This window comes from Pezoporus wallicus, unplaced genomic scaffold, assembly GCF_028554395.1.
Source record: "Pezoporus wallicus isolate ANWC-B61680 ecotype Strahan unplaced genomic scaffold, APGP_CSIRO_Pwel_v1 scaffold_7392, whole genome shotgun sequence".
Taxonomy (NCBI): Eukaryota; Metazoa; Chordata; class Aves; order Psittaciformes; family Psittacidae; genus Pezoporus; species Pezoporus wallicus.
Genome location: NW_026639923.1, coordinates 3,880,270 through 3,894,384, shown reverse-complemented (window position 1 = coordinate 3,894,384; position 14,115 = coordinate 3,880,270). Strand labels below are relative to the sequence as shown.

Sequence of the window (14,115 nt, the reverse complement as noted above, 5' to 3'; positions counted from 1 at the left end):
AAGCAACTGTACTGTTACATGATGAGTATGCTTCATATACTGATAGAAGTTGAGATGAGTTCTTCTGTTGTAGTCAATACAGGTACTGTGGTTCAAAAAGGTCTGATCTGGTGATTGATTTTGCTCAAGAGCTCTTTTTTAACAAAAATCAAGCAGAAGACCTTTTTGACTACAGAATAGAAACCATGGGCTAGCTGGGCAATAGAATTGTACCTTGTAAAAACCTTGTAATGCAGTTGCACTACCTTATTTCTTTGGTGGGTTTTGTTTGATTTGATTTAATACCAGAGGAGATTTGCTCAGGTGCTTTATTATCCCTTTCTTCCTAATAGGTTTATGCCCAGAGTGGAGATAGTTCAGAAACACAATACTGCAGCAAGAAGACTTTATATCCGAGGCCATAATGGAAAGATTTACCCATACCTGGTAATGAATGATGCTTGCCTGACAGAGTCTCGTAGAGAAGAGCGGGTATTACAGCTTCTTCGCCTTTTAAACCCCTGCTTGGAGAAAAGGAAAGAGACCACAAAAAGACACTTATTTTTTACAGGTACTGAAAGGAGAGATTTTACATTATTTTTTACGTATATGTTATACTCAAAGATTGCAATTATTACATTTTTTGACAGCTACTAATAACTGATACTGAAGGTTTTGAATATTCAGAAGGTAAAGTCACATCTGTCTAGGTGATAAGCCTTTTTTTGGCATTGTAGCTCCCCTCTGAAGAAATAAAGCTGATTGCATGGGATCTAGGATGTTTTTAGAAGAGCTTACACGCATCATTTGCCGTATAAAGTTTAGTTGTGAATAACACCTATAAGGCAGAGACATGCCTGTTGGAGGTGTTGCTATGGAAATGGATACATGTACTTCAGAACAAGCATTTAGAAACAAAGAGAAAGAGAACAAAACTTTTTCTCCCAAGTTGCAGTGTATGAATATTGAATTTCTTTTACCTCTTCCACATAACACAAAAGGAATTTTTTTGTAGAGCTTTGAATTTGGTGAATGGTTTCTGAGCTCTTTGATACGAAAACATGTCTTTATATTATTTTTTTTTTATATCCATGGTGATGTTTGCTTTCAGGAATATACTGACTGCTTGGTTGTTGCTGAATTAAATCCATTCATAATCCAGATACTTGACGCAGGACTCGAGTGCACTTCTATGATCTTGTAATAGGTAACTTGGTTTGGAGAGTGCACTTTGCCAACAGCACCACCTGGTAATGCTTAAAAAATCCAGAATTAACAAACATAATGGTAGGGAGGCCTTAGTGAGGAGAGTTACATTATTGCTGTGTAGATATTGCCAAAATACTTAATAAAAAGGTCACGCATTTAGGTATTTTGAAACAGACACAGTGAATGAAGGCTGAAAACACAGTTTTAATTCTTTCTCTTTCCTTTTGTATCTTGGCTTTTTTTATGTGTTGATTATAAATAATTCATTCATGAAATGAGAAACAGAAAATATCAGTCTTGCCTGGCAACATACTTGGTCTGCTTGTGATTCCGATACTTTAAAACAGTGAAACCCTTTGTTTTCCAGATATGAAGGCTTTTGGCAAGTTCCAGCTTAAACTGAGTAGCTAGTTTATATTAATGTATAATACTTTTCATTTCAGAAGGTCACTTTATATAAATGAGTTCTGTATGTTGCATTATTCAGTTCTGATAATCCTCGGTTGGTAAGCAGGAAATATATTATGGATAAGGGAAACTTTCATCAAAGAGACAAAGTTGCTGCTATGCTGTTGTCCTTTTAAAAAGTGCTGAGCACTGATTTTTAAAAAAGTGTATATTTCTTGGTCCTCCTTTTTGGGCTAATAGTATCTATTTACATGAAGTTGTTTCATGAGTTTAGGTGTCCAGACGATGCAACTGGCACTTTCAGAGCTAGAAATGCATATATGAGTTCTAACTTTAAAAAGACAAAAATACTCAAGGCAAAGGATTTGTTATAACAAAAGGTCAGTATCTCTACATACGTGAAGACAATGTTGCATCACTCTGAGGCCAAAATAACAAAAGTGCAATAAACAGTCTTTAAAACTATGAAAAACAAGGACACTGATACAGAAGTATACCCTCTATATACTAAAGTAACATGTTTTCCTTCAAAAAGCTGTTTTTAAAGTATAGTGTTTCTGGAAACAATTCTGTTCCTTGTGGTTTGATGCTATTTGGAAGAACCTAAAGAACATCCATTTCTCTGCTGGTAGAGGTTAATGGAAACACACCAGAAGAAATAGCTCATTAAACCCCTTCTGCAGAATGCATTTCTTCTTTAAGAGTGAAGAAATTGCATCAAAAAAATTAAATGCATTTAAACAACTTTTCCCTCTATTTCTGAGTTTAATTGTTACAGCTTCTGAGGGAAATGTTGAGAGAACAGTGTTGGTGGTAACGGAAGGTCACTGTCAAACAGTACAGTGTCACTGGAAAAGCTGGCTATGAAGAGGCCTTGTCTGTTTTGATGTGGGTGGGGATGCACATAAGACTCAGTAGGATGATACATCTGTTGAGCACCATGAAAGTGCAAATAGGGTTTTTTGCAACTTTATTGCTCACCAAGGAAAAGCTCACTGCCTTAGGTTTTCTTATTGTTGAATATTTTGCTGTGTCTTCCCTGTGTTGTTTTCAAGTGGTGTCATTTAAACATCTATTCTTCAACTATGTTCAGATTTTTTCCTCCGGTTTTTCTGAATCACTTTAAATACCCTATTGAGCTAAGTAGTTTTGTTCTTCAGGCTCATTTTTACTGACATAATGCCAGTATCATGTAATCAGATATTACAAACCCGTTTGCACCTGAACTAAGTATTAACCTCTTTTCAGCAGGTAAAGTAGGAAGAATAACAAGTGTTAAATTTTTTTTTCTAATATTGTTGATGTTTCTGTTGCAAAAATCTGCTGTTGTTCTTTTTAACAGAGCTTGTTAGTTGTGAGTGTAGTAATAAAAATTTTGATACAACTGTGATCATCAGCTGAAATGTATCTCACTTGTGTGCTACTTCTTCTCTTAGTATTTGGAGTATGGATTAACTGTTTTGTTCTCTTTTGCTCTCTCTTCCCTCTCCCTGCCCTACCACCATCCCCTCTCACCCTTCTCAAATGTCTCCTAGTCCCCCGTGTCGTAGCAGTTTCCCCACAGATGCGTTTGGTTGAAGACAATCCCTCTTCTCTTTCCCTGGTGGAGATCTATAAGCAACGCTGTGCCAAGAAAGGCATTGAGCATGACAACCCTATTTCTCGTTACTATGACAGACTGGCAACGGTCCAAGCACGAGGGACTCAAGCTAGCCATCAGGTATTAGAATGTATAATGAATTTTAATCAAGGGCTTTCGTGAGGTCTCTGCTGTGTCCCATATCCCCTGCCCCGATTCATCACCTCTCATTAGATGTGAGACAGATATATGTGCAGAGGTGGCATTTTGATTTTTTTGGAGTTCACTTTGGTTTTGCTTAATGTATTCTTGGGAACTTTTAGATCTCTTTGGTGTTTTAGGTTATCTTGGAAAGCTTCAAAAAAGCTGTATTTGTTTTACTCTAGGTTATTTTGGGTAACTGCAAGGGAAAACAGACAAGGTGTTGATTGCTTTTTGGTCCTTAAAGTGCTTTGAAAATAATTAATTGATAACATGGGAAACAGCATTCGTAATTTACATAAGCAGTTACAGCATGTTACGTGAGGCAGGCTTCCCCAAGTTCTTCTAATGGATCTCTTAAAATTGCGAGTGGATTCATTTCATCTAACTCAAATAGAAACAGTTGAGTAATCACACCCTAATAAATGATAGTACTCAGAAAGAACAAAGCTCTCTCTCACCTATCTCCATCAAACATCCAACTGTGATAAATAAGGTTATTTAATGTTTTTTATCTCAAGGTTAGTGCAGATTCTTACATAAAATGCCAGTCCCATTTTAAATATAGCTATTAGAAAATACATGGTATACATGCAGGCATGGTTTAGAGACAGTATCTGTTCAGGCTTCCTTTGTTAAAAATCAAATGAAGTGTTACCTAACATTTGTTTCTATTTTGAGGATTTTTCCTTCAGGTTATGAAACTCTCTAACAGCCATTTAATTGAAGTCAGTATGACTGTCATGTTTTCTGGTGTCCTAGAACAGATCCTAGCGTTACATCTTTTTCTAATTAATTAGGCTAGTATATGGTACAGTAATTAAATATTTTGGTAATTGCAAATGTGTGCATATAGGGGAAAAGCTCGCAGAGTGTACGCTGACAGAAATGGCTGAACACAGCTCTCAGCTTTTACCTTTTTGTATTTTTGAGGTGCTTTTGTTGTAATATAATACATGTTACAAATTACTTTGCACAGTCTTTCCCTAGCTTGTGCAATAACCATCCTTTCCCTTTTACCCAGTGAAGAAACCATGCAGAGAGCCATCTCTAGGCTGCATGCTTTGTACAATTTTGAATCTTGCCATTAGCTTAAATTAAAGGGGTTTGTTTTATTGCTACAAAATTCTTATCCAGCTTTCACTGAAGCTAGAATGTAGTGAAGTATGTTCTGTTAGTTTCCTGTATGGAAATGCTGCATCATGAGTTGAATGTCTCTTTAGCTCAATTCTGATTTTCTTTAAAGGTTTGAGTAGCAGACACATCAAATCGGGTTATATGCTTTTTCAGTCTCTGGTTTTCCAACATGCATGTTTGCAGTTCTCATGATTATATGGTTTTATGAAAAAATTATTTTTTTCAGATAAAAAGCATTTTCTAGCTGTGCAGAGGCTGGGCTAGCAAAACACTCTTGTGTTTTGACAGAGAAGTGAGGCAACGGTGTAGGATTGAAAGCATTCAATTTCAGGGTATTTTTTCCTAAAATGGGATACAGCAGTTGTGAGAAGTTTGGTAGTTGCTCTTGGCACATTCGTCTGTTGGCAAGAAATCTATTAAAAATTATCTCTTTCAACTAATATTTATGCAGGTTCTCAGAGATATACTTAAAGAAGTGCAGAGCAACATGGTGCCACGCAGCATGCTGAAGGAATGGGCTCTTCATACATTCCCCAACGCCACCGATTACTGGACTTTCCGAAAGATGTTCACTATTCAGCTAGCCCTAATTGGCTTTGCAGAATTCATCTTTCATTTAAATAGACTCAACCCTGAAATGCTGCAGATTGCCCAGGTATGGGTTAGTTTATTCTAGATGCATGCTGTTGTCTTTGATCAGATGGAAATTTGGACTATACTTTGGAAATGAGTCAAAACAGTAATTTGATACGTGTAATCAACAGTGCATGTCAGTAGGCTTTTCATTTATATGTGATTGCACATCATGTAGGTAGCAATTTAAACTGCAGTCTCCATGGACATCAACTCTGCCTTCTATGGTGAAAATGTAGAACTTTGTAAAGTCATTCTTAGGTACTGGAACTGTTTGTGTAAATGACTGGTAAGTCACTCTTTTTGTCCTTCAAATATATTGCTTTGAATATGTGTTTTCATCAGATTAAAAAAAAAAATTTACAGCTTCATTTTCATAGAGGGGAATACTCTTTTTCAAATACTGTTCTTTATTCAGCATTGCCATCATGTCAAGCTGCAACTCCTATTAATAGTGATTTTTATGTTTTAACCCAACATTTTAAATGAGGCTTGCCACTTTAGTAGGGCGAAGGTGGTATATATTAAAGTCTTAATGCCATTTTAATGCATGCAGGAATATGCTCTGTATAGCAATTAAGTTTCTTTAATCCCTCTAGGTAAGTGTTCAGATGCTTAGTCTAAGGGAACAATGCACAGAGAATGCTTGCCCAGAGCTGGGATGTGCAGAGATGTGTCTGTCCATATGACTCCTTAGACCATACTACAAAAGAAGCTATTCGTTAAGTTTGATATTACAACAATGTGTATTTAGCAAGGAGTTTTGAGAAAAATACATACCTGACTTTGCATGCCTTGAATTTTAATGTTTTTGCTCAAAACCTGTTTGACTGAAAGAGTGAAAAGCTGTTGGGAGTACATTTGTATTCTGAGTATTAATGGTAAACAAAAATCCAACTTATTTTTGTTTCATTAATGAAATGAATGTTCTTTTAATTACTTTTATGCCTCTTGTTTCTAAATCCAGGATACTGGCAAGCTAAATGTAGCTTACTTTCGCTTTGACATTAATGATGCTACTGGAGATTTGGATGCCAATCGTCCAGTTCCATTCCGGCTTACACCAAACATCTCTGAATTTCTTACCACTATCGGGGTGTCTGGTCCACTAACTGCATCTATGATTGCAGTAGCTCGCTGCTTTGCACAGCCAAATTTTAAGGTTTGTATAGCTTTTTAAAGGGCTGTTTGCAGGCATGTTGTATTTGGCAATTTAGAAACAAAACAGCACTTTCTTGGTTAAAGTGAAAACTAAACAGTACTTACTTGTTTTTAAATCTTAGTCTAAGATCATCACAAATGCCAGCTGAAATGTTTGCAGTTTACCTTTTTGAAAGAATAGGAAGAATATAGGTGGAATTCTGTCCTTAATTTAAGTCTTTGTCCAAACATGTTATTTCACAGCTCTAGCCTCATAAGTCATTAAGAATTTTGACAGTGTTAAATAGTAAAATGGCAAATGCAACATCATTTAGAATCTTCGTAATCATCTGTCAATAGAAATGTGTTTTGGTTCTTTGTTAGTGGAATAGAATGCTAAAGATACACTGTTACTTTGATGGATTCTAGCTCTTAACAGGGTGTAGTTTTCTGAAGAAATTGTCTAGCTTCCTTTTAAATTCTAATGCTTTCCAAAAGTGAGGCATCTTGCACTTAGGCAAGCAATTTGCACCAGAAAGACATTGTGCAGAATGTACTGTAGCTACGGTATGAGCTAGTTACATTATAAAAGATGGAAAATATTCTAAAGTGATTTTAGTCTTTATCTAAAATGCAGAAAGCTGTGTAGAATACGTTTTTAGTAATTCATCATCTTACCTTACAAAACCGTGTCTATTACACACAAACAAGTTTGCAAACATAGCCTGTAATTTCAACATGTGAATGATGTATGCCCACTTAGACATGTCACATTGATTTGATGCAGCTCCACCTTGAGTACTGTGTGCAGTTTTGGGTGCCTCCGTATAAGAGGGACATCACATATTAAGAGTGTGTACAGATTGGTTGTGTACAGCCAAGATTGTGAAAGGTCTTGAGGGCAAGACTTCTGAAGAGAACTTGAGGTCACTTGGTTTGTTCAGCTTGGAGAAGAGAAGGCTGAAGGGTGACCCCACTGCAGACCACAACTTCCTCAATGACGGCAGTGGAAGGGAGGTGCTGAGCTTCTCTCTCTGGTGAACAGTAATAGCATACAAGGAAATGGAATGAAACTGCATAAGTTCAGACTGGACATTAAGAAAAAGTTCTTCACTTAGAGTGTGGCTGATCAGTGGAACAGGCTTCCCATGGAAGTGGTTGCAGCACCAAGCCTGCCAGAGTTCAAGGAGTATTTGGGCAACACTCTTGTTCATATGGTTTATGGTTAGGTAGTCCTGCAAGGAACAGGGAGTTGAGCTTGATCCTTATGCGTCCCTTCCAACTTGAAGTATTCTATGATTCTCTGAAGGTCAGAGAACAAGTGGCCATTTATTCTTTTTGGAGTGATGGGTGCCCAGCTCAGTTCAGACACGTGGTGATTACTGCTTTAGATTATCTGTCTTTTGGACTACAGAGAAATGCTTGTAACGTTTTCTGCTTTTATCTGTTTTACAAATGCCCATAAAATATATTTAATGTGTTGGCCTAATAGCTATATGTGTTATGAAATGTTTTATTTGTTAGGTGCAGATAGGGAATTTGATTCGGACTGGTTACCTAGAAGTTCAGTTTAGGACCTCAGGAGTGTTGAAGTTGACAGATGAATGTCAGTAACTCAATTCAGTGATGAGAAAAAACAGCAACTGTTTCTTGCAGGCATTTTTTTTTCATCCAGGGGTAGAAATGGCCTGTATATGCCTATGTGTATGCTTATTATATACACCTATATACATATATGGTGTGATATATATTAAATGCATATGTATGTATGTTGCAGTCAGTGTTCTTTCCATGTTTGGAGAAAGCAGTGTTCCCTGAGAATGTAATCCCTGTGCAGAAAAACTTCAGCTTTGCAAAGCACTCTTAATCTTTGCACAAGACTTCTGTGTATGTGTGGGAAAAGTCATAAATTTAGTGGAGTCATCTTAATACAGGATGCACATGACTGCATTTGTGTATGAAGACCTTAATATATGTTACAGCTTAAGCGATGTTTCAATTCTCTAAGAGGCATGATGTGTTTTCATAATGAGAGCTTTTTATGAAAAGAAACACCTTGAGAGGAAATAGTAAAGACAGTTGGAAACCACATTCATCTTAAAAACACTGAGATTGCAATGCTGAACCAGAAGTGTCAAAATGGTGTTGACTAAAATCTAGTTACTATTCTGTAATACCTGATGGTTCTTCGGATTAAATATAACAGTCTGATTTTTCTCCTTCGTGTAGGTTGATGGCATCCTAAAAACTGTTCTACGGGATGAAATAATTGCATGGCACAAAAAAACACAAGAGGATACTTCCTCTCCACTTTCAGCAGCTGGGCAACCCGAAAACATGGACAGCCAGCAGCTGGTTTCACTAGTTCAAAAAGCTGTTACTGCTATCATGACTCGACTTCATAATCTTGCTCAGTTTGAAGGAGGAGAAAGCAAAGTCAACACTCTGGTAGCAGCTGCAAATAGCTTGGATAATCTCTGTCGTATGGATCCTGCCTGGCACCCTTGGCTGTAACTTGAATTTTTCAATAGCTTTTTTTGCTGCTGTTTGTGGTGTGAGCCATATATTGTGTTAAGAAAATGTGAAAAAAGCTTTCCAGACCATGGCTTACTTGCCACACTGCATTTTATCAGTCTTTTTTTAAAGTGTGTTTACAGTCACAGGACAATTTCACTGCTTTTAATTTCATGAGGGGACGTTTCCTCCTGTTTAAGAAAGGCTGTTTAATATGCAACAACAGTTTTCACAAATAGCTTAAAATGAAGAGAGGAAACTTAAATATTGTACAGAAAAATCTTATTTTATGATGAGGACTATAAACGTAGCACTGTTAGATTTAGGGTCTGGCATTCCTAATAAGCTGCAGTATATATTTTTTTTTATACCATAGTAATTACTAAGAAAAAATAAAAAAAAAAATAAAAAAAAGACAGTATTCCCAGTTACTGAATGTTACTTTGTGAAATTTTACTTAATTGCTGTCCCTTCATTCTACCAAATTGAAGGCACAAATAAATACTCTTCCTTTAAGTTTGCTTCAAATTTACACGAGCAAAGATGGTTTGTACAGAGAATTTTGTACCAAATGTATAGAGGTAACTTTTTGTTAGGCACTGAGAAAATGATTATCAAATTGTGCTGGCTTTTCTTGGAGCGCAAGCTATGTACAGTAAAAGTGTAAACCATTTAGAGTACTTGGTTTGTTGTGGACAGTGTTGGGGCAGGGGGGAGTTTATAAAAAGGGTGGAAAAAGGCATCCATGGGTACATGTGTTTTGTTGTAATAGATTAAAAAAAGTCAAATCATATGATTTATTTTTTTTTTTTCATGTTTAGAATTACAGTAGCTTGTTTGGAATGAATCTGTTTCTTTGTAATTTAAGAAAAGATCAGTTTAATGTTTCACTTGTCTTTCTGTTAGCATTTTTATAAAACTTCAGTGTTGAGAATGTTAAATTTGTACAGAGTGATTTTTTCAAAATAAATATTTTGTAAAACTCTCAGTGGTATTCATTTTATTTAAAATATTTTAAATATTATAGAAAAGTCTCAAGAGCAGGTGGAATCTTTAGTAAATGAAACCGGCCTGTATTTTAAAGGGTGATAACTGCATTAACAAGACATGGATGTGGTGGTCTCATGTATGGTGTTGAATTTGCTTACAGAAGAGCTGTGAACAGGAAGTATAAATTTCTTCATTCAGTGTATAGTCTATTTTCCTAACCAGTTAATGTGTTAACCATATGTTTTCTAAAAGTCTGTCTTTAAACAGAGTAGTCTATTTCTTGGCTGCAAAAAAATTGAGCTTTTACGTAATTGTTCAGAGGTCAAGACTGTGTCTGCAGATGAACTCTATTAGGGGATGCTGTTCCTGGAGAAACAAAGATGGTCTTGACTGCTACAGCAAAGGATGCCCCTGCCTGCTTTTGGTTGTTTTGTGTTTTTAATAAGCAGACAACAGGTTCTGTAGAGATTTCATAATAACATGAGAGGCATAATTGAAGTTAATGACCACCATTCAGCAGTGTACTCTCTGTGATACAAGAGGGTTTTCTAAGTCAATCTAATGACATTCCTTCAGTAGGTGAGCTTACCGGCAAGTTAACAGGTAGGTATGACTGTAGACAAGTCAATTATTTAAAAACAAAGCAACCTGCTTCAATGGGTCTCTTACAGAGCCTCAAAAAGACCTGTTCCTTTCATCTTTGCAGCCATCAGCTGAAGCAGTCAATTGATACAGACTTGAGTGTCAACATTATGAAGGGGTACATGGCCTTCTCTACTGCTCACTCAAGATGATAGTTTTGCTAGCACCATGAGCAGCATGGAACCTGGCACAGAGGGAGGTGAGGCTGATAGACAGAAGTGCTATGTATGTAAATGAAAGAGTTTGCAGCCATGATTGTAGTATGAACTCTTGTTGATGGATTTAAGCCCATTTGAAGGCTGAGTGTTAAATAGGTTTTTACTGTATGCTTGGCTGGGAGGCATCACTTTACCATGCCAATTAAGCATAATATATAGGATAGTGTATAGTTTGGTAGGTTAATTTATGAATTTGCATCTTTACTTTTTGACTAGTAACAAGTCCATCTAGTATGAGAAATGAAGATACTTTGCACTCTCACTTCAATGCATTCTTTTTCCCCTTTGGGATATAACTAATATAGCAAGAAAAATAAAGTGCAATTTTGAAAATAGAAGTTAAGATATTATTGACTTGTAAATGGAAAGGAAAGCTTGACTCTTAGCTCTCATCAATGAAAAGTAAGCATGCAGTAATGAGTTTATGAAAAATGTCTGTTTTAGAGCAAAGGGCCTGAAAAATAAATGAATGTTGTGTTTTCGTTGTAAAATATAACATGGTGTTAAGGAACAGTGATAGATTGATCTTATTCTGTGTAGGAATTGTAATAGTCTAATGCTAGCAGTTTTGGAATTAAAAGCGAATTGGAAATGCTTGTTCATACACTCAAACTGTAACTGCAGTAATGCATTGTTTCTCTGAACTTATTTCACTTAAAGGATTTTCCAAGCAAGTTTTTTTCCCATTATTTTCCTAGGTGCAGTGGACCAAGCTTTTCGTAGCTGAATCACTACTGCCTTTCCTGTTTGTTGGTTTGGGGACCTTAGCAAGAGCAAAGGGACTCTCATCAAGCAAGTCATGACTTTCCCAGGTGTCTGCTTACTTCTTCCCTGGGTCTGGGAGAGCTAGTAGCAGATAAGGTCCATCAGAAGCAGATGGTAAGCATTCAGACCCTGAAAGTTTAAAGAGGAATGAATGGTAGCCAACTGGTTGACCCTGAACGGTAGCCATGTGATGGCAGGTAAGGCTAATCTGTTTGTAGACTTGGGATGCAGGCATTTAGATGAAGGGGATCAAGCTTTTCTGATTAACATAGTTCTTACATGGATCAGAGGATTTGCTGTGAGATTTGGCTGGGAGGAGGAGTTTACAACTTCTCACCAGATACTTCTTGTTCTAGATTATGGTTGTCTTTCTTTGCATGATAAATAAAATGTGGCCCCTCTATTCCCACGCCTGGTTTGTGTGTGCCTTATGTATCACAGAGAGAATGATAGATTGAGTCATGCTGTATGCCAGTGTATAAAAGTGGAATCTGAAATACATGAGTGGTAAGGACTATATAAGGATCTGGAAAACAAACATATCTTTTTTTTTTTGGCAAAGACTTGCTTCCTTATCAGAATCATGTTGGCAAGAAAAATCTGAACTTTGTTCTTATAAAACATAATGCTTCCTGCATGTGTCACAACACACTATATGCAGTCATTCACAACTAAGCTTTGTGCTCTCATGACTTGAAGGGAATTGTTGGCTTCCTTTTATTGAAGGTTGTAACATTTGTAGCTGTGAAATATGGCACATGCTGCGTCACAGGAGTTCTAATATTTTTTCCTTAATCGTTTGCATGTCTTAGATATGTCTGACTGAGAGATGACAGCATTCCCTGAAAGGAAATCATGGGATAATTCAGTCACTTTTCTGTTCATGATAGAAATCATAATAGGAAAATGAGAATGTAAGATAAAAAAGACAAATTTTTGTTCTTAAATTTGTGACATCTCTCTTGTTTATTCAAATATACTCCTAAAAGAAAACTCGGTAGTGCTCTGTCATACGGGGTTGAGGGAGCAGAGCTAATAGGGAAAAGAGAGTTATTTAAATAAATCCATGACAGTGTTAATGTGCAAATGTTAATACTTGTTTTCTTTTCTTTCATGAACATATGCTATGGGATTACCTTATTTTGTGAGAAGTCTTATGAAGTCTTAACCTAGAGTTATACCACCAGCTTGCAAGGAGGTAAATCCTCAAAACTTTTAGTTAGACATGAGCATGCTTCAGAGTCTGGAGAAAATCTTCTGACATATCTTGTATGATCAGCAGCTGTCCATTAGCTGGTAAGTGGTTTGACACAGTACAGCGTATGAAGTTCCTGATTATCTTCAGGAACATGTTGCGCGTATCTTAGCTGCATTTAATTTTTTATGGTTGTAGATAAGGATTTCCTGTCTCATTAGTTCAGATACACGCTCAGTATGCATCTTGCTGAGCAGACACTTGCAAGTGAAATACATTAATTGTCAATTCAATATAAGTATTCCCTGTAAGGTTTCTTCCCTCAGATTAGATGCTACACAAAAGAAGCCCATGTTATTACTCTGTACAATCAAATGCTTGAGATATCAAATGTACAATTGGCTCTGAAATACTGTGCATGGGCATTATGCAATTCTTAAAATTCCTCCTGTTGTGTTTTGGGGTTTGTTTTTCATTTTTCCCCTTTAGCATCCTGAACAGATTTTTCTGAATCTTCATAAGGGTAACTAGTAGCAAGGCTTTAACACCAAAGTTGTTCCAGCCGTATTGTAAGTCTGTATGAAATGCACAGAAAAACACGTTGGTAGACTTTAACATACACACCTGTATTGGTGTGAAGTGGGCTTTATGATAGGTCACTTGAGTGACGTAAGTACTAGTAACTAAGAAGCAGATTTGGCATGAAAATAATAGACAAATGTGAGCTGTGGATATTACACAGAGAATAAATAGTTGTAAGTCTTAAATTATACTGTATTAGTCTCCTGATTTTTTTATTCATGTTTGGCTGTATTAGACAATGCTGCTGCGATTTAACCTGTTACAGTCTGCTTTCAAAGTAAATTATCAGAATTCATTAGCTTAAGTGATTATACTCCAAACCAAAATAACTCAACATTAGTTGGGTGTTTGAGTCCACCCTCTGAAACTGCCATGACAGTTTCCTCTTCTGTAATTGGGCTGTCCATGAATTGTCAGGTACAAAGAGAGCGAGCGACAGATTAGTTATTACTGGAAGAAGATGACTCAAAGCATTTCAGCAGCAGACAATGAAAGCTCTGTTTTGTAATGGCAGTAGAATAAAGTTGCTTTTAAGGCTCCGGTCTGTTTCAAGTATGATGTATGAAATGTTCTTTTGTGGTGTAGAAGCCTATTCAGGGAGGAGGATTCATACTCACAGGAGCTTTTAATCAGCACAGTGTGGGTGCATTTTGCGTTTGAGAGGTTCAAGAGAGCGCATGTGAAACAACTGGCATCTCACATGCGATTTATCATCATTTGTTGGATGTGTCGGGGCCCACGTGTAAAGGCACCACGGCTCTCACTAGGTGTTACTCAAATAGTAGTGCTAACTGGGATTGTTATTGAAGGAGAACTCCAGGTGCTAAAACACAGGGTGAGGGGAAAGGAGTCCATGAAGCTGTTAACTTTAATTTCTTCACTGCGGCCTTTTCCTTTTTTTCTCAATTAGCATTGCCTTTCCC

General features: G+C 36.8%; 1 protein-coding gene across 1 annotated transcript in view; it reads left to right on the top strand.

Moving 5' to 3' along the window:
- TRRAP (transformation/transcription domain associated protein) overlaps window positions 1-9,788 on the top strand; it is a 98,523-nt gene extending 88,735 nt beyond the window's left edge. The window contains 5 exon segments of the mRNA XM_057416996.1: window positions 333-550; window positions 3,132-3,316; window positions 4,965-5,168; window positions 6,114-6,308; window positions 8,516-9,788. Coding sequence (XP_057272979.1) covers window positions 333-550; window positions 3,132-3,316; window positions 4,965-5,168; window positions 6,114-6,308; window positions 8,516-8,800 — 1,087 coding nt within the window. The 3' untranslated portion in view covers window positions 8,801-9,788.
- The last annotated feature ends 4,327 nt before the right edge of the window (window positions 9,789-14,115 follow it).